Genomic DNA, 21,820 nt, shown 5'->3' on the forward strand with positions numbered 1-21,820 from the left:
ATGCAACATCATTTCCATTTCTAATGCTTCTGCCTGGGTTGAGAGCTTCTATTGTGACAACGTCGTCCTTAGGTGCGGTGTCAAAGACACCAAAAACCATGCACGGTGCTACGCATCTGTCAGTGTCATATTAGCCTCGCGGATTGTACTCTTCAGCCTTTGATCTAGATCCCAAGGTGTTTCGCCTGGAAGCATCGCGATCTCCTTAAATCTGATGATCGACTACGTTTCGGATTTCGGCCGGATAAATTCTTTGTTCAATGTGATCTGGATCTTCGCTATTCCTGCATTTGGGTGATCATTCGAGTGCTTGATATACGAAGTCAGCACGCGATCCTGTAGTGTGATTACCAATGTGTCCCTCTTAATGTTGTCATCCATAACCATGTGTGCTTCCCACAATGCTCTTACTATGAACCAAAACTGATCTGGATCTTCATTCCCTACTCCTCTAAATATACGTAGCTTGATCGCACTCGCCATGCTAAACTGTTGGGTAGGTGGAGGTGGTGTGGGCGAGGATGGAGGTGAAGGAGGCATCATGAGTGGTGGCGTAATCGGGGATGGTAAATGCAGAATGCGTTGCCTTATCAAACTGACCACACTCCTCGGAGAAACCCAAGCGCACTCTTCCTCGCTTGCTCGTGGAGGTGAAATTAAAGGACTGTTTCCTAACCCTTCGATACCTTTGTAGACCTTTTCGATCCACGTTGTTCCACTCATTAATGTATTCACATCACCCATTTTTCACATAACAACATCTTAATCTAGGTATTCAAATATTTGACGTACTTATCTCGTGGTCCCTTGAGAAAATGTCTTTCTGCTTCGTTGTAGCTTACAGTCGTGTCTATCGCAAATTCGGTGATAAACCATCCTATTATCCGATTGAGCCAATGGTCTACTGCCCGTGCGATCTTTTCTTCTGAAGCCTCTAGCTTGCGCACCAACTCTTGAGTCCACACTATCGATTTATTGAGCTTATACCTTCCCTGGCTGTAGGCTAACCTCACGATCCAATCATACAACTCTGAAGAGAAGGACACAAAGAATATCTCATGAATTTCCGTATATACGTAGCGATCCAACCACCTCTTCTTAGATATCTATGGAGTTTTGTTTTCTTGTATCACGAACTCGTGAACCTTCTGATCCAACCAATCTTCAATTTCTTTCTTCATAGGGTTCTAGTGTTTCGACATTAGACATCCCTTAGGAAAATCCCAGTCCTAGCAAAGGAACCATTTGTTGGCTTGATGGGGCTTGACCCAGGTTTAGAAATATTTTAGCCAAACAAATCCTGAAACTACGGGCCCTTTTGGCAATAGTCCGTGGAGCGCGGATCAAGGTCTCACCCGAGGTAGTATGGGAGGGCACTGGAACTAGGCCATTCCTCTAGCAATTACTGTATGTTGGGTGCATCATGATCCTTTTTATCTTTTGGTTTATCTGTGCTATTAATCAATCTACAATACCAATACCCAAAATTGTGGGTGTTAAGCCCCAAAACCATTACGCGGGGGATCCACCACCCAACATTTGTATAATTTTATTTTATTCTTTTCACTTCTTATTCACATGCATCTCTTATTCTTATTTTTCCTATTTTTGCATTAAGTATTGATGCTTATTTTGTTGTAGTGTTGGGTTAAATGATTGAAGCAAGTTATTTTCTAGTTATTTATAAATTCACAAGCATGATGCATCCTTATAACAACTTCGAAAAGTCATATTCATCATTGAGCTACTTGGATTGGTTTACTAGTTCACAAATCTAGAATTTATGGAAGTCCCTTGTAGCAAAATAGTAGTAATATTCTACTATTTTTTATAATGTATTAATGAACTTCATTTGAGTTGATTCCACTTGTATTAGGTCATAAAAAAATTTAATTTAATAAAAAACCACCCCAATGCATTTTCACTTGGTTAGGCTAGGCATTTGATAGGTTAACTAGCTCACTAGTTCTTCAATTTCTACTTTTTAGAGGAGTAATTTTCTGCTATTTTTTTAGCACGTGTTAACAACGGTATTTTGGAGTGATTCAACTTGGAATGGATTCCTAAGACATCCTACATAAGAAAAAAATTGGCCCGTCCAATTTTCATTTTATTTACTTGGTCATTCAAGGAAGTATCTCCTCATGTAGCAATTTTGTTTCGCCTGTAGCAATTATGTTTCGCCTGTAGCACTCATGTAGTAGGTGTAAACTTAAACATATTTTCTCCAACATCTTGGTTTTCTTCTCTTAGGATTGAATCATGACCCCTATGATATAAATCCATTATTGAGGAATAATAAACACCAATTAGAACATGCCCTTTTACAAAGTATATTAAGCCTATTTATTTGAATTCATGCTCTTATGATTTCAATTACAAATTGTTGTTCTTTCCGAGGATTAATTTCTTTTCAAAGTAATATTTCCATTTTTGTAGTTAGTTTAGGTTTTGATTTCATGAAATTCAATCCATTACATCAGATCAATGAAGTAAGGACATGTTGTATACTTCCCATATAGTGCTAACACCTTTTACGTTTGTACAAACCCCAGGTTGATAATTTAAGTCAGTAGCCTTAGGAGTTTTGACATTATTGTTGCAATACTGAGGCTCATCATTAGGTTTTAGAGACACAAATTAATACGAAAATTCCTAAATGAGATGTTTGAGTGAATGTTATTGCTTCCAAGAAAAGTAATGATATTAATACTTAAAAATAAGAGACAATGCTCAAGTAAACAATATCAATATCTTCCAATGGAAAGTGAAAGTGAAAAATTAACTTAATGTAGCTCCACAAGTTCCAAATAGATTGCTTGCAAGAAAATGAAATAGATGGAAAAACGATTCAATAAAGTGACACAATAATGTTAATGAATAACCAAAATGACACGTAAATATGATTTGACAATGATAAATAAATGTATTCAAGAGACTTGTGAAACCTAGTAGGTGGATGGATAAACTAATCTAAGCTTGCCAAATAATTGTAAAATACTTGCTTGCGCAAAAGAAATATTGCATGTGTTGTAGTATATTTACATATACATGTATTCAATAAATGGAAATTGCAAACATAAACCATTCTCAATTTATGCAAAAATGAAAATAGATATGAGTGTTATGTTAAGAGATTGATCATGCATGGATGATCTTAGCAATGAGATTAGCAAACGAGCATTATAGCAACTAAACTAAAGAGATTAGTCCACCCACAAGAAAATATCCTCCCTCTAAATGGTGAGAAGGGATACCATGGGAAACATCTTAAGCTCCCTCACAAGAAAAAATAATCTTTTTATTAGTGATAATAACTAAAATTAGACTTACCTCATCATGATGATCTTCTTGTTCCATCAATATCCTTATGGTCAACCTCCATATGAATATTTCTTCATGTATTAGAGTTCCCAAGGATCAAACTAGATTTCCAAGTTACATTGTTTTCTTCCAGAGATTATTATTATTGGATGTTAATCATTATTTATGTATTCTAGAGAAAGTATTAATATTTTATACATCTGTATGTAAGTAAAATTCTTTCTTTTAAACATCATACAATCATATTAAGCATGTTACCAGAGTCTACACACATTAATCTTAACCAAGAGTCACTTCCAATGTGCACCCTTATGCCTCTTGTTACATCATCTAGCTATTTGTCTTATAATGAGCCTTCATCCTGACCCATTGCATTTCTTCATCCCTTTACTAGTATTGTTTCCACATTACATGGAATGTATACTAACCTTGTCATAGCGCTTCTCCCAAGAACTTTTCATAATGATGGTTCTTCTAGGATCATGATGATACACCTAAAAAAGATGACTACCTCTAATATAATGTTAGATAATGCAGGGATTAGCAATATGAAAAATGGTCTACCTATCTATTTTTAAATACTAGATGATTTCTACAAGGAAATCTAACCAATTAGACTCTACATATGCTACTACCAAATTCTTCTCTTTACAAAATTAAGTAAACAACAATGCATACTATTATAAAGGAAAGATCAATATTTATAGAGAACCTGACTGAGAGGGTGCCTTCTTTAATAGTTAAGATCCTTTACTTCTTCTTTCTTCGGCTATTTCTTTGGTTCTCCAGATTCTTCAGCTATGTGAGCCTCACTTGTTTCCTTTCTCTTGTTGTTATGTAAACTAGGATAAATTTCCCTCTTATAATGTCAATACTCATTGGATTTAAAGAATTGAAACTTGGACATATCATTCTTCTTGGACTTCACGATCTTTCCCTTCTTAAGCATCTTGACTCGAGTTAGAAAGGCTTGAGACTGTTCATCTAATCCAATTTCATATTTTACCTTTATCCTTGATTCTTTCAAGATGCAATGATCCCAAAAATCATCAAAGTGATTTGAATCTTTCTTAGAGTATATTCTTGTGGCAAATCCACTCCATTCTGGTGGTAATGCATTTAATACACAAACAGTCATTTCTGAATCAGAAATTATCTCTTCAAGTCCTAGCAAGTGATTTCTTAATTGAGAGATCTTCATAAATAAGGATTTCATGTCATCATCCTTTTATTTCTTCATCTTGTATATTTTATTCCACAAATACTTCTTTTGTCCTCATGTACTCACAGAGTACAAGTTCACTAACTTGTCATATATCGTCTTGGAAGTTTTCAAATTTGCAACAAATGGAACAAGAGGATCCTTAACAGATTCAACAATGATCCTTTGTGCCCATACTTCCCCTTTCTTGTATTTTTCTAGATCTTTAGCTTTGTCTTTGCTAGGTTGAATGATTTCACCAGTTACATACTCCATTACCTCATGTTCAGTAAGTGTCATGTCAATTCTTTTCTTCTCGGCTAGGTAATTTGATGCTTCAATGAACTTATTGCTCTCCTTGAAAAAACAACCCATATGACTTGTGGATTCAAACATAGAGTAATAATATGATACTTAATTCATAACCAATAATCTCCTCTTCCTTAATGATGTCTTCAACCTTTCTTGATGCTATCGAGACCTTTGAAGAAACTTCAATTATCTCCTTGAAATATGTTTCTTAAGATTCCTTCAACAACATCTTTAAAGAGTGATGAATGACACCAAGATCCTTTTGATGCTTCCTTATTTCAAAGACCCTTTAGATAGACAACCTTTTCGTTAGAGACAATCTTTCTTGTAGTCTTCCTCTCAAAGACTTATTTTGATGAGAGCCTGATGTATTATTGATATTATTCAATGTATGAATCCTCCTTCCATATCAATAGGTCTTCTAATTCCGTTCTTTTACAAATACTTCCCCTTGACTAGCAAAACCTTCTTTGTGTCCATAAGAGAATGTTTCCAGTTGCCTTCTTGTTCACCTTAGCTCTGGTACGATGTTGAAAAATCCAAAGTGGAATATTATTAATTCCAATATTCCTTAACCTTATCATTGCTTGTGAACTTAGATAATCTTGTTTTTGTTATTTAGTTAGATATTTTAATTAAACAAGTATCAAGAACAAAACAATGACAATAGAGGACACACAAATTAGGCTCTTATCTAGGGAAAAACCCTTGCAAGGAGAAAAGCAAGAACACTCTTCTCTTCTTATAGAATCTGCTTCAAATGAGACACAAAGACCCAATTCTTGGATCAAGTCCTCCTCCAAGTACCAATTCATCCCTTCCATGCAAGTCCTTATCTTGATCTTTCTCTAACTAGCTCTAATATTGTAAGTTGGAATTGCCAGCTTCAAGCCTACAACTTTGACATGGAAGCTTCAATACTACTTCTTTGACCTGCAACTTTGGCTTTGTAGCAGTTGCAAAAACCATAATCCAGCTTCCTCTTGAGACCTTTCTTGAAAAATATTAATCCTTCCAAGGTGAACTAGATCAAGACAGAATATTCTTCCTTCTAGCAATAAGAGACTGCTATTCATCCTAATATAACTCCAATCTACAATTTCAGACCTTCTGGGAAGATACAAAAGCGCTTCTCATTTGCAAGTGTGAGAGAGATAGGACCCAAGACAATAATTTTTGTCCTTCCTCTCTTCTTCTTCAGCTTCCCAGCTACAGAACATAATTCCTTCTTGAGATCAAACTTGTGAGTGAGTGGATTGCAAATGAGTTCAAACTTCTCCTTTATATAGCATTTCCAAGGGGTTGAATTCCCTCCTTTAGCCTGACTTGAAGCTGTTAGGGCCAACTTGTACTTTTATAGTTTACAAGACTTTCTAGACTCAAAAGTAATTATTTTTGAAATTACATTTTTCCTCGAAGGGTCTTATTAACATGATATTGAATTATTTGACTCTTTACAATAAATCATAAGAGCTAACAAACCTTAGAAGCATGAAGAACATGATTCTACCTATAATACCATCAATATGACTGACCGAGGATAAACATGATGACTACAACATTGTTATTTGTTTCTTGAATGGAATTCAACATAGTCAATGGCATATGCAAGGAAAGTTGGTAAATATTCGAAAAAGCAAGACAAGATCCAAGACCAGTTGGACTGCCTTGAGGAGAGAATCTCCCATGTTAATTAAGAAACACGTACAAAACTTTCCTCAATGCCCTCAAATATCGAGGATGGGTTTTGATATTCCCAATCCAAGCCATTCCTCTAGCAATTAGTGTATGTTGGGTGCATCATGATCCTTTTTATCTTTTGGTTTATCTGCGTTGTTAATCAATCTAGGCCTTGTTCTGGGGTAATAATTATGGTAAGAGTGAGGCCAACAATATTTCAAGTAATTGTAATTGTTATAATTCTATGAATTTATAGAAGACCTTGATTTACAAAAAAAAATGGTAGAAAGGACATAACTACTTTTGAGATAGATCTCAACCTTTGATCTGTAAGAATATTATAGAATATATCATAAAGGTTAAATCAATACCATCCACATAATAATGATTTGTAATCAAATTAAAATTCTAGAAGTTTTATTCCAAAATAGACATCCATCTTGGGTTAATAATAAAAAGGGAAATTTAAGGGGCTAACATTTGTAAATGGGTTAATCTTCCATGTAAAAAATTCATCAATTTCTAATTTTTTTAAACGATTAGCCCAAATTTTATAGGATAATATTATTTTACCTTGAAAATCACCAAAGTTTTATATAAACTATAGAATCTTTAGAAATGTTTGAAAATTTTACAAAAATATCAAGAAACATTTTATTAGTGTGCATAGTAGCTTATTAATTACTAGACTAAGTGACCATGAATGCATGATGGGAGGTTTGTCATGGAAAAGGTGGTAATGTATGTGTTGTTAAATGTGTAAGTTGTTATACATGCAAAGTTGTAACTACCTCCCTCTCACCCCCTTATACTTTCTCACGTTGAGGAAGGTGTTACTTCTTGTTTAACTTGATCCCCAATGTCCGTTATGAAGGTGGGGTTACCAAAATATGTCATTTTCACAAGTTTTTATAGTTAAATTCTGATAACACCATTATATTAGCTCATTGATATCTTTCAAACAATACCAATTTTACCTCGATCCAAGTCATGTATCAAAAGTTATGGTAATTTGTAACTCGGTCTTAAAAAGGGCACATTAATAAATTTTCCACATGGTCATGTAACTCTGATATGTCATCTTAATGGGATCCGCCATAATGGTCCACATTATGATGCTTGATGGAATCACCACTTAAAAAATTCTAAATTAAACAAAGATGAGGGGGTAGTCGGTGGTGAGTGATGGGCAATGGAAAAGTTTGATGATGGAAACACGGTTGGGTAGGTTGTTCTTCCACCAACTTGCTAGATGTGTTATAATATGTGATGGTTGCAATGGCAGGCGATGGGTGGTGGGTGGCATAAACCCTCTAGCACTCAAATTTCCACCTATAACCCACTCTCTCTAGTCTTAAATCTACTTTGATTGGTACTTGGTCATTATTTAAATATTTCCTAAGTTGCAAGTTACGATCGATGGCTAATGGCCAGCCTTCATGACATGATTCCGTTGGGGATTAGTTCCACCAATGTTTGCTCGATATTAGTCCTACCATCATAGGGAAGAAGCTAATCTCTCCTATTTCTTATCAGTCCTGATAATGTGGGGGCATATAAGATACGAGTTGGATTTATAAAGTAAGAAGGTGACTACCACTCCTTGCCTAACTATACAAAGTCTTAATGCATAATATGACCCAAGGCCTAAAGCCCCAAGGGGATGTGTAATTAGGGAAGTTAACACCCAAGGCTTAGACGCATAAATAGGAAAAGAATTCCAATGTCCAGGTTATTTGACTACTACTCTAAAACAAAAAGCACAGTAGTGATTCACTCACTGTTATTGGATAAATTGTTCTTGTAGACAACATCGATCTCCCTAGATTTGATACCTATATTTACAAAAAAAAAATAGAAATAAAAATATAAAGCTTTCCTTAAGTCCATTGCAATAAAATCTTAGATAAAAACACCAATGAAAGGAGTGAGATAAGTGAGTCGTACTTTTTATCATAGTTTGTCCTCGCTAGTCACTCAAAATTATGTATCTTTGAGCCTTGTCTTCAGTGCTCACAAAGAAAACACTTGTAGAAAACATAAAAAAACAATAATAAAGGAAAATCTAAACCAAATATGATTTGGCAAGAATTATATTTATATGATCAAGGAAATGTATACCGAAAATCATCAAACATAGACAATGATTATGGGAAATGAACATATAATTGTATTATCACAAGAAAATGGTTACAAATTGATGCCTTCTCACTATAGATTCCCCTTCCATCTATTCCTCATCTCAACACCTTTCATAAAAAGCTTTAGGATCATAAGTTGGATACTTTAGTGGAGTTTCAATGAGAATTAAGAGCCAAAGTATTTATGAAATCAACGAAGATCCCTCTCTCAATTAACTACAATTGTATTTGTAGGCTTAAAGGAGGCTCAAAAGAGGAGGTCAAGATTTAGTCATATAAGGGATGTGAGTTAGATCTAAATTAATCAAGATAGATGTAATCCATGAGGCTTATCTTGTAGAAACTTCATGCTCCTTTTATGTTTTCCTTTGTAAAGGAAATGTCACATCTTGTAAACAAGCAACTTGTGACAGTGTTGCACTAACATTTATGCAACATGTGATAATAAACCTAATTAGAGAACCTAATTTAATATGGATGTAGATTTTTGAGAATATGGCCACAACACGTAGGTCCTCAACATGTTTAATCTACTAGTTTACCTAAGTTGAATTAAGTTTGAGCCGTTTAGTCGATGATGCACCCTTGAGACACAATGACCTATATACTTGATCTCTTGCAAATTGAATCCTCTTCATCATTCTTAGGATGGTGATTAATTTCTTTGAGCTAGGAACTATTGAGAGTGAATGGTTTTGCTACATTCTATTCAATGTTATAGATGGAATTAGACACTTTATCTTCTTCATGGATCCTATGATGTTTAATTTCCACCCATACATAGTTGCATAAAAGGGTTTTAAAGATATTATAGGAACCATATATAGTCCAAACTGCTGATGGTAAAGTGATTGATGGACCTTTATTACCACATGACTGAAATTTTACAATGCTCTATCATTGATACATGTAAATTCTTAGTAGTCTTGGACATATTTTTGTCATAATGTTCCTACATTTTTCTTATTGCCTGGTTTTTCAATCGGGTTTGAATAAGTTTAGATGCTTAAAAAAAATCAAAAGAAAAATATATTTTGGTCCATTGAAATTGGCATTAGAGAGATATGGAATTCATACTAAAGAGTTGATGTTAGAAGGAAACGAGGGAGATTTTCACAACGTTAAGAATTGGAATTCATGTTACATAAGAAAAGGTGAGAGATACTACTGAATACATGAAGACATATTATTGCATCCCTTTCTTAATATTCATCATTCCTTGCATTGTATATCTTTGGAATAAAAAATCACAAGGTTCTCAATTTCATGTATTTTTTCTTGCATTGTATATCTGCCAAGCTTGTATCTAGGCTAAATGTTACTGCAAGTTTATAATGATCTTATAAGAAATAGATGTTTAGAATCTAGATGTAGAAAAAGTAGATAAAATTTCATATTTGTTTGGCATAGTCAAGACTCAATATCATGGGTCACTACCACGGTTTGAATTAGAACCATGGACACTAAGAGAAAACAAAAATAACAACATATACACGGTAAAAAAAATGAGGAATCTAAAATGAGTATGACATAGGAAAAGAGTATGAATGCTGAGAGACAATTGGATTATGTGATGGCAAGTATGAATTATGAGTGAGAGTGTGTGACTATGCTAGAAAGTATGAAGACTGTCGGACATCATGTGTGAGAGGAGGAACAACTAATGTGAATGTTGAGTGACAATGAATATGAATGGTAAGGTACAACAAGTATAAATATTAGAGGACAATTGGTGTGAATGTTTAGGGGAATATTAGAGAGAAATTAGAAAATAGAGAGAAGATCAAATTATAGTGAGAAAATTTAATGAATTCAAAGTGCAAAGAGTAGTGATGTTTAGATTGATTGTTGAAAATTTGAATGGTTGTAGAGTAGATTGTTATAAAGTGTTGAAATTAGGTTTTTATAGATTGAATAAATTAGATGAGACAACTAATTGAATTTGTATACAAAATATGAATCAAAGATCAAAAAGGGGATTAGAGTTCCCTATAGGTGGGTGCCTACTACCTAGAAAATCTTGAAAGGGGATTGGAGTTCCATGAAGGTGTGTCCCTGGAAAATCCTAAAAGTGGGATTGGTGTTTCATGCAAGTGAGCACCTGCAAATAATGAAACAAAAGGTTGGTTCCTATATTCATCCCTAAAGAAGTTGTTGTGTGGTTTTTCCTGTATGAGTTTCCACATAAAACTATTTGTGTTATGTTTTGTATAATCCCTATTGAAATTATGTGTATTTGATTTAATGTGTTATATAGGGTAGATACTTTTATAATACAAATTCACCCATCCCACCCCTTGCCTCTTAGTATTCAACGAATTTAGGATAATTCTTTAGGGATATGATTAATGATATTTTTGTGTTTATAATGATGGAGATGTAAGACAAGTAAACATTTTTTTTAATGTATTTCTCATCAATATGTCATTATCATTAGGAATGGTTCATTCTTCTAGATAATTGATCAAATATTTTATTGAAGTGTTAGTTTAAAAGAGATTTATTAGATAGAAGAAGAGGAACTTAGGCAACAAGGACCCTTCTTTTCTAAAGGGGTCATTGAGCTAGGTGGATAACTCAAAATGGTTTTACATCTAGGAAATTATACAATGATTTTGTAGGTTCTAAACTTTTGGCATGTTTTATGTGTATCATGCATGCATTTTTAGCAATAAACATATTCTTTCCAAACATATAAAGTATAGAATAAATTTTGTGAAGTTCCAAAAAATGACACAAATAGAATTTATATGTAAAAATTGCAATCTTTGAAGCTAGTATAGCAACTAGGCTCTAGTTCTTTTCCATCTTATTTCTATTTTTTTCCATCTTACTTAGAGTGCCGTTATTTAACCTCTATGGATTTTTTGGGAGTGCACATCTTTACTTAGAAATAAATTACCACCATTTTATACAATATATGTTGCTTTGCATATGGTGGTGTTTTTATTTTCATTCATTTCAGATAATCTCAATGAGAATTGCTAGAATTTTAAGGATAAAGTACCGCCAATCTTGATATCGATTTTGGATACATGAAAAAATTGCAAGAAAAGAAAAACTGAAAAACGGTGGATAAATTAAAACAAGAATCTTCTATGTAAAGTAATTCGGCCATAAAATGTTAATTTCATAAACCCAAAGTGTGAAGTAGAGTAAGTCAATTTTTATAACATTGCATTGGTTTTACAGTACTGCTCGTATATTTGTGAGCTTCGTGGAAACCCTTATAGACTTCAAACCAGAATAATCCAATGTTTCATTTGAAGAAGATTTCTCGGCGTTGCTTGTGTTATTCTAAGCGAGATCCCAAATCAAATGGAATATTAAACATTTTATCAAACAAAAAATACTTATGAACTCGGGTGAAATTGCACCCTACTTGGAATAAAAATATAAGATAATTGGAATATATCATAGTTGGGTTTGCCTTCACAGTTGCTGTGCTTCCGTTTGAGTTTAATTAGTTGACAATCCGGCAATTTTTCCTGATCTCCCCCTGCGACCCTGTCAACACACCTATCTCACCCATCTTCACCATTGCCCTTCCAAATTTCTTCCTCCATATGGACGGGTATTTGGAGTTGATCTTCACCATTCTGACTGTCGATGGAGTCGACATCAACGTCTGATCAGAGGTCAACACTCCACGTTTCACTTGAAGATCAATGTAATATTTCTCATCTAAACGTCTGGGTGTCAATGAATCCAAATGTACGGTTGGATCAGTATTGTTGAAAGTATAATTTCAACTGTGCGACAGCTGAGGCATGCGGCAGCCTAAGGACAATAATCCGGGCGTATCGGCAAAGTCGAAATGAAATGGCCGATATCGCATATCGGCAAGACGGCATATCGGCAAAATGAAGTGAAGGCATTATAAAGGAGCCTTTGTGTTTTGCGATAAGCGAACGCCGATATCGCATCGGCAAAGTCAAAGTGAAGGAGTTATGAGGAAGCTCTTGTGTTTGCGATGAGCGATCGCCAATATCGCATCGGCACTTCGCTATCGGCAATATCATAGGGTCGGGGTCTTTGACATGAGTAAAGTTGCGATGCGATGGAGTGGACCCGATGGCTTCCCAAAACCAAATTGCATAATGTTTGAAATTCACCCGGCGGCAAATATTAAATGTTGCGTGGAGTAAATCTAAGTTTTGGTTGACCATACGTCTTAATGAAATGTCATAGTGGTAGGTAAAATATTAAAGTTTTACATAGAGTTCGTAAGTTTTTTTATGAGAAGGAATGGGCGTATGTACTTATCACATAAATTCTGTATGGGATAGGTGTATGTAATTTATTACTGTGTTGACTTGTGTTTTTATGAATAGCACACGGGAAGTGAATGTTGCGCGGGGTTTTTTGCAGCAGCAAAAAGAAGAACCAGAGGATGTAAGCACAGCAGTGCAAAAATATATTTTGTAAATTTTGTGAGGCATTGAAGAACAGAGGTGAAGGAAAACCATGTGTGGTTTTGCAAGTGCATAAAGATAATTGTGGAGCGAGTTTTTGTAACTCTGTAAGTTTTGTTTTTACAGCAGCATGTAAAAGTGTTTCACACCAGTGAATGTAAGTTTTGTTTTTACAGCAGTAAGCTCATGTAAACTTTTGTTACAGCAGTAAGTTGTTTTTCACAGCAGTGAATATGAAAACAATTTTACAGTGGTAAATCCCTCTCAGCAAAAGAGGATGTATCAGTTTTTGTTTTAATAAATAGAAATCTTTTATGGTGGTGAAATACTCTAGTTCTCTGAGTGAATTTTTTTTAAGTTGTCTGTGCATAAAAGATCCTGGAGCAAAGTAAAAACAGAGCATTACCTCTGTTTGTTTGAATATTTGGTTTTTGGTATTTTCCCCACTTAAAGAGAAAAATACCCTACAGTGGTATCAGAGCAGGCTTAGGCTCTTGAAGGTGTTCAAGAAGCTGAAGGGAGAAGGTTGTTGCTGCAGCAAAACTTCTCAGGCAGACAGAAGACTCAGACATCAAAGGATTCAGGTATTTCAAAAGTTTTTTTTGTGTTGCTGAAGAAACAGTCAGTGTTTTAAATACACAGTCAAGGAATGGCCAGCACAAGCACTGGTATGGGTTTGTTTAACACCCAGCTCCCACAGTTTAATGGGAAGAACTATGACTACTGGTCAATAACTATGACAGCCCTGCTTGCTTCCCAAGACTTATGGGAAATAGTTGAAGATGGCTTCGAAGAACCAGCAGATGAAACTGAGTTCAATGCATTAACTCAGGGAGAGAAGGATCTGCTGAAGAACAATAGGAAGAAGGACTCAAAAGCCCGTGTGTTGTTGTATCTAGCAGTAGACCAGAGTATGTTTCCAAGGTTAGCAGCAGCTAAGACAGCCAATGAAGCATGGCAAACCCTTAAGACAGCCTATCAAGGCATGGAGAGAGTGAAAACAGCAAAACTACAATTGCTGAGAAAGGATTTTGAGAATCTGAACATGAAGGAGTCAGATAACATTGACTCATTCTTCACTCATGTGATTGGTGTAATCACACAAATGAGAACTCATGGAGAAACCATTGAAGACAGAAGAATTGTGGAGAAAATATTGAGGGTCTTACCCTCAAGGTTTGATGCCATAGTCACCACCATTGAAGAGACAAAGGATCTCTCAAGCTATTCAGTTGATGAGCTACATGCATCACTGATAACACATGAGCAGAGGTTGAGTAGGAATGAAAACTCATCTCTTGAGCAAGCCTTCAAGACCCAGATGTCCTTTGGAAGAGGCAGAGGTCAAGGCAGAGGAAACAAGAGAGGAAGAGGCAGAAGCCAGAACAGAGGTGGAAGGAACAGCCCATCAAATGCACAAGGAAGAGGCAGCAATCCAAATCAGAACCAAGGCCAAGGCAGCAGCCAACAAGGAGGACAACATCATGCTCAAGGACAAAGGTATGATAAATCTAATGTTCAATGCTATTATTGCAAAAAGTATGGACATTATGCAAGTGATTGTAGAAAGAAACAGCATGATATGAACACTAGACAAAATGCAAATGTTACAAGAGAAAACAGCAGTCAAAATAATGTCCTGTTAGCTTGTAACATGGCTGAAACACATAGTGAGGACATATGGTTTTTAGACTCAGGTTGCAGCAACCATATGACCGGAAACATAGCCTTCTTTTCTGCCCTAGATAAAAATGTGAAATCAGAAGTCACACTAGGAACTGATAGTAAAGTGTCTGTTATGGGAAAAGGAGAAATAAAAATACTTTCAAAGCAAGGAGAAAGGAAAACCATAGCAGATGTATACTATGTCCCCGGAATGAGATGTAATCTCTTGAGTATTGGACAGCTTGTCCATAAGGGGTACAATGTTTTCTTTAAAAATGATGTGTGCACCATCATGGACATACCACCCAGCAAAAGATGCATTGCTGAAGTGAAGATGACAAGGAACAGGATGTTCCCTCTCCGGATCAGGACTGACATGAAGAACAAAAGGGAAATGGCAGCAGTCACCCAAGAGGCCTTCCAGAGCGTGCCAAAGGATGAGAATTGGTTGTGGCACCTGAGATTTGGACATCTCAATTTTGGAGGCCTAAACTTATTGAGCAGAAAAGGAATGGTAAGAGGATTACCATTGATAGAGAAACCGGACAGCCTATGTGAAGGCTGCATATTGGGAAAACAACACAGAGAAAGTTTTCCATCAGGGAAAAGCATAAGGGCAAAGACACCCTTAGAGATTATCCACTCAGACTTGTGTGGACCAATGCAAGCTCCATCATTAGCTGGCAGCCAATATTTCTTAACATTCATTGATGATTGTACAAGAAAAACTTGGATATATTTCCTTAAAAACAAAAGTGAAGTGTTTGAGAAATTCCAAAATTTCAAAGCACTTGTGGAGAACCAAAGCGGGCTGCATATAAAAGTTTTGAGAACTGATAGAGGAGGTGAGTATATCTCCAAGGAATTCCTAAGATTCTGTAGAGAAAATGGAATTCATAAACAGTTTACAACTCGGTACACCCCACAGCAAAATGGAGTTGCTGAAAGGAAGAACAGGACCATCATGGATATGGCAAGGAGCATGTTGAAGGCAAAGCATTTGCCAAATGAGTATTGGGCTGAAGCTGTACATTGTGCAGTTTATATATTGAACAGGTGTCCTACAAAAGCAGTCATGAACAAAGTGCCAGAAGAGGCATGGAGTGGGAGAAAGCAAGGAGTCACCCACATGAGAGTTTTTGGGTGTGTGGCCTATGCACACATACCAGATCAGCTAAGGAGGAAGTTGGACAGCAAAGGGGAGAAATGCATCTTCATTGGATACAGTGATGAATCCAAAGCCTACAGGCTGTACATTCCATCTACCAAGAAGTTCTTTGTAAGCAGGGATGTTCAATTCATTGAGGAAGAAGCTTGGGATGGAAGCATAGAGAAAACGGTGAATGTCAAGAGCTGTTTGTCTCATGATGAAGATGAAGAGGAAGTGGCTGAAGTACATCCCCAAACAGCAGCGCCAACATAAGGACAGCAGGGTACACCATTGAGGATCAATGAAAGTGCCTCTCCAAGCACACCACAAGGAGGAAATTCAAGTGCATCTTCAAGCACTTGCACACCAAGTGAAAGAGGTAAGAAATTTAGAAATCTAAGTGACATTTATAATGAAGGAATGAATTCCGTATTTGCCTTGTATTGTCATGTTGATGATCCTATTCATTTCGAGGATGCAATCAAAGATAGGAAATGGATAGAAGCTATGGATGAGGAGATGAATGCCATAGAGAGAAACAAAACATGGGATTTGGTTGAGTTACCAAAAGGCAAAGAAGTCATTGGTGTGAAATGGGTCTATAAGACCAAGAGCAATGCTGAAGGCAAGATAAAAAGGCACAAGGCAAGGCTGGTTGTCAAAGGCTACAAGCAGCAGTACGGGAGAGATTATGAGGAGACTTTCGCCCCGGTTGCAAGAATGGAAATCATGAGAGCAGTGCTGTCCATAGCAGCACAAAACAAATGGAAAGTCTACCAAATGGACGTGAAGTCAGCATTCCTAAATGGAGTGTTAAAGGAAGAGGTTTATGTTGAACAGCCTCTCGGATATGAGAAGAAAGGTGAAGAGCACAAAGTGTGCAAATTGAAGAAAGCTCTTTATGGGCTAAAGCAAGCGCCAAGAGCATGGTACAGCAGGATAGACTCTTATCTATTAGATAATGAATTTGACAAATGTGAAGGAGAACCCACTGTCTACATCAAGGAAAAGGATGGTAAAATTTTAATTGTTGTCTTGTATGTAGATGATGTTATTTTCACTGGAAATGATATTTATCTTATTGAGAATTTTAAATCAGTCATGAAGGATGAATTTGAAATGACTGACATGGGTTTGTTGAGATACTTTTTAGGCATAGAAGTAGATCAAAATGAAAAAGGAATTTTTATATCTCAAGCAAGATATGTAAATCAAGTTTTGGGCAGATTTAACATGGAAGAATGCAAGGCAGCCATCACTCCCACAGTGATGGGATTAAAGCTCAGCAGAGAGGACAGCAGCAAGGACTTTGATCCTAGCTTGTATAAAAGCATTGTGGGCAGCCTTATGTATTTAACAGCAACTAGGCCTGATTTAATGTATGCTGTTAGTTTAATTTCCAGATTCATGGAGAGGCCAAAGGAGGCACATTGGCAGGCAGCAAAGAGAATTTTGAGGTATGTCAAAGGCACCAAAATGTTTGGAATTTTATATCATGCCTCAGAACATTCAGATTTAATTGGTTACACTGATAGCGATTGGGCTGGAAGTGTAGATGATCGGAAGAGCACTTCCGGTTATGTTTTTCATATGGGTTCAGGAGCCATTTCATGGGCTTCTAAGAAGCAGTCCATTGTAGCATTGTCTACAGCAGAGGCTGAATATGTGGCAGCTACAGCAGCAGCTTGTCAGGCAGTATGGATGAGAAGAATGTTGAGAAGCTTAGGCCAAGAGCAGGCAAAAGCGACAGTCATCTTTTGTGACAATAGCTCAGCGATTGCATTGTCAAAGAATTCAGTGTTTCACAAACGAACGAAGCACATCGATACAAGGTTTCATTATATCAGAGAATTGGTAAGCAATGGAGAAATCAGTTTGCAACATTGCAGCACTCAGGAACAGGTCGCAGACATCCTGACAAAGCCATTGGATCAGAAAAGCTTCGAATTTTTGAGGAAGTGTTTGGGTATGATTGAATGCCCGACAGTTGAAATTAAAGGGGAGTGTTGAAAGTATAATTTCAACTGTGCGACAGCTGAGGCATGCGGCAGCCTAAGGACAATAATCCGGGCGTATCGGCAAAGTCGAAATGAAATGGCCGATATCGCATATCGGCAAGTCGGCATATCGGCAAAATGAAGTGAAGGCATTATAAAGGAGCCTTTGTGTTTTGCGATAAGCGAACGCCGATATCGCATCGGCAAAGTCAAAGTGAAGGAGTTATGAGGAAGCTCTTGTGTTTGCGATGAGCGATCGCCAATATCGCATCGGCACTTCGCTATCGGCAATATCATAGGGTCGGGGTCTTTGACATGAGTAAAGTTGCGATGCGATGGAGTGGACCCGATGGCTTCCCAAAACCAAATTGCATAATGTTTGAAATTCACCCGGCGGCAAATATTAAATGTTGCGTGGAGTAAATCTAAGTTTTGGTTGACCATACGTCTTAATGAAATGTCATAGTGGTAGGTAAAATATTAAAGTTTTACATAGAGTTCGTAAGTTTTTTTATGAGAAGGAATGGGCGTATGTACTTATCACATAAATTCTGTATGGGATAGGTGTATGTAATTTATTACTGTGTTGACTTGTGTTTTTATGAATATCACACGGGAAGTGAATGTTGCGCGGGGTTTTTTGCAGCAGCAAAAAGAAGAACCAGAGGATGTAAGCACAGCAGTGCAAAAATATATTTTGTAAATTTTGTGAGGCATTGAAGAACAGAGGTGAAGGAAAACCATGTGTGGTTTTGCAAGTGCATAAAGATAATTGTGGAGCGAGTTTTTGTAACTCTGTAAGTTTTGTTTTTACAGCAGGATGTAAAAGTGTTTCACACCAGTGAATGTAAGTTTTGTTTTTACAGCAGTAAGCTCATGTAAACTTTTGTTACAGCAGTAAGTTGTTTTTCACAGCAGTGAATATGAAAACAATTTTACAGTGGTAAATCCCTCTCAGCAAAAGAGGATGTATCAGTTTTTGTTTTAATAAATAGAAATCTTTTATGGTGGTGAAATACTCTAGTTCTCTGAGTGAATTTTTTTTAAGTTGTCTGTGCATAAAAGATCCTGGAGCAAAGTAAAAACAGAGCATTACCTCTGTTTGTTTGAATATTTGGTTTTTGGTATTTTCCCCACTTAAAGAGAAAAATACCCTACAAGTATTTGAATTAGAAGTAGGGATTGGGCATTTGGCTTTCAGTGACAAAGCGAATCGAGGGTCCATACTGGGATCCTGATGACCTGTTCCACTGAAATTGTAAAGCCTGTTTGCGCTGAATGAAGAGCAATGAGAAACCCCGATAGAGTGCGCCCCTGAAAATATATATTAAATTATGTTAAAATACGATTGACGATGGGATATCATACGTTCAGTTCAATCAAATATATATTTGGATTATTGTTAATCAGTAGCAGTAGCTACCTGAGAGAGTGACCATGTCTTCCAATGACAAAAATTTTGCAGCGAAATTTTGTGTGAGTTGGTTCACATTGAATTGTGGAGCAGGAATGTTCCCTGGGATGTCTGATGCTCGAGAAATCCTTCCGTCTCTTCGTCCCGCTGGCACTTCCCAAATTAATCCGCCAGCCTGCGCTAGCCAATATACGGAAATATGAATATAAAGATATAGTTACAATATCACAGAGCGAGAAATAGAGGGTATGAGTAGGTTAATTACTTGGTGGGCGCTATCTCTTGCAGCAAAGGCAAGGATGTCAGCGCATGAGACCACGTTCGGGCATTTGTCTTCCAAAATAGACTTTGCTTCATCAATTATTTCGAACCCATGGAGGCTCGGATTGTTCGCGGGTGATTCCTTCTCTGCTTGATTTCCTGCTGTAGAATCGATCAGTATTAATCCATCGCAACCCTGCAACCATCAATGGGCAGATTATCGCATGAAATTGATATACACCACTACATATATGATAGGTAATTATAAGAATGTATACTTACTCTGACGAAGCAGTCATGAAAATGCATCCTGATGAGAGCACGTGCAACGCCAGGATTTGCTGTCACGGCTTTGGCCACAGCTGCACCTACAATCTCCTCCGCCTCTGGGCACCTATCGCGGTAGTAACCCACCTTTAACCCATTCGCATTCGTTACTATCACAAGAGCAGATGACACTGCTACCATTAACATTGCAATATTAACTAAATTAAGCAGACAGCGATTATCAATTGATCGATAGTCCATTTGGAATGATGCAGTTGAGTGAATTAAAGATGAAGTAACAGATGTTTCGGTGATCGAGTGACTCGCAAATTGCGTGTTTCCACTCCGTTTAATGTGGGCGGAGGCTGAAGATGGAAGCAAAGAAGACAACAATCTTTTGCGTACGGTAATAAACACTTGATGTAATAAGGACAATTGGCTGATGAATAGATGAACGAATATAGTGGCGCCATAGTATTTAAAGGCATGTCACCTTGGAGCGTAAGTGGATGAGGGTGAATGGCGATGGCAAAATTGACACATGTACATTGACCAAGAAACATGATGGCCAGTGGAACAATTCAATTCAACCTTTCTCGCTTGCCGGGCTTCATCGAAAGATGCAAGGAGGGATTTAAAAATTAACACAATTTCTTGTTTCCCGTGTCTCACCAAATACATCGAAGGCGCCGGCAGAGAATGAGTTTGAATAAGACGGCATCGCTATCACCAAATACCACGAGGCGCCGGCGGAGAATTAGTTTGATAATGGATGTAGGGGCTAAATTAATGAGGCGACATTAATGATAGTGTAATAAAAAATTAATTTCATCATAAAGCTCTTCCCAGCATTAAAAAAACATCACGTTTTACGTACGTTTTACGTTATATATATATCTATATATATAATTTTATTTCGTTTTACGTTATATATATATATATATATTATAATTTAATTTTATTTATATATATAATTTTATTTCGTTTTACTTGTTTTATATATATATATATATTTTATTTTAATTTAATTTAATTTAATTGAACTGAATGCATAAATTACTCCTACTCCTTGTTTTAGCAAAACGAAAACATTTCTTACTCCTACTACACATCCCTCACCACTTTTAATAATATAGGTAGCTCCATATATCATACCTTCTCAAAATTCAAATGTTAAGAAGTTTCGAGGTTCTAATAGCTTCAACCTTCTAATATTTCGATATCCACTTCCTCCGATGTTCTGATGGCCTCTAGCTTCCTATATCCTGATATTACCTGTTCTAGGGTTCCAATATTCCAATATCCAATATTACCTGCTCCACGATTCTGATATTTTATGACCTCTGATATAACCTGCTCTAATCTTCTTCGACCTTCGATAGTTTGGCCTCCTTAGGATCTCAAGACCCTCACATCGGCAGATCATAACTTTTGATCCAAGAGACAATTTTTAGACTCCCACACACTGTTGGAAAGCACTTTCACAACAATTTCCAATGGAGAGGGTCCAATGTGGGCTTTGAGCCCATATGATATCTATAAAATGGCTTCAAAATCTCAGTCATTCTTTGCTCCTTGAGTATTCTTCATGTGCCTGGAATCCTGAACTCCCAACCACCATAGTCATCATTTTATGACCTCTCTAGTAAGTTTGCTACTATGATGATTCTCTACAAGCACAATAGGAACCATGGGATTCTTCCTGGACTCCAAATCGCCATAGTAATTATTTTATGGCTTTTCAATAAACCTACTACTATGATGATTCTCTACCAGAAGCTTGCAAATACCATAGGATTCCTCTTGATCCTAGACTACCAATTCCCATAGTCATCATTTTATGGTTTTTCAATAGGCCTGCTACTATGATGATTCTCTACCAGAAGCCTACAGCTACCATAGGATTCCTCCTGAGCTCCCAATCACCATGATAATCTGGTTGACATCAATGCCAACACTATCACAGCCACTAGCCATCTAGACAATGCCAATC

At 36.6% G+C, this 21,820-nt stretch overlaps 1 protein-coding gene across 1 annotated transcript; it reads right to left on the minus strand.

Moving 5' to 3' along the window:
* Positions 1-11,806: 11,806 nt before the first annotated feature.
* LOC149245402 (peroxidase 5-like) lies at positions 11,807-20,254 on the minus strand. The gene is made up of 5 exons (XM_089455581.1): positions 19,843-20,254; positions 19,565-19,756; positions 19,309-19,474; positions 19,058-19,199; positions 11,807-12,389 (listed from the first exon to the last, which is right to left on the minus strand). The coding sequence occupies exons 1-5, from the start codon at positions 20,086-20,088 to the stop codon at positions 12,122-12,124; spliced, it is 1,014 nt and encodes a 337-aa protein (XP_089311707.1). The 5' UTR covers positions 20,089-20,254; the 3' UTR covers positions 11,807-12,121.
* Between the last annotated feature and the right edge of the window lie 1,566 nt (positions 20,255-21,820).

Source organism: Pinus tabuliformis, chromosome 7 (assembly GCF_031772625.1).
Source record: "Pinus tabuliformis cultivar Carrire ecotype Pingquan chromosome 7, CPIR1, whole genome shotgun sequence".
NCBI classification, from domain to species: Eukaryota; Viridiplantae; Streptophyta; class Pinopsida; order Pinales; family Pinaceae; genus Pinus; species Pinus tabuliformis.

Bases quoted from the DNA above. Each gene is read 5' to 3' on its own strand.
- LOC149245402 (XM_089455581.1), bottom strand. From the start codon at position 20,088: ATGGACTATCGATCAATTGATAATCGCTGTCTGCTTAATTTAGTTAAT. The intron at 19,475-19,564 runs GTAATTAACCTA...TGGCTAGCGCAG, and splicing joins CAAGAGATAGCGCCCACCAA to GCTGGCGGATTAATTTGGGA. The intron at 12,390-19,057 runs TAATTCAAATAC...TACTTTCAACAA, and splicing joins AAATGCCCAATCCCTACTTC to TACTGATCCAACCGTACATT.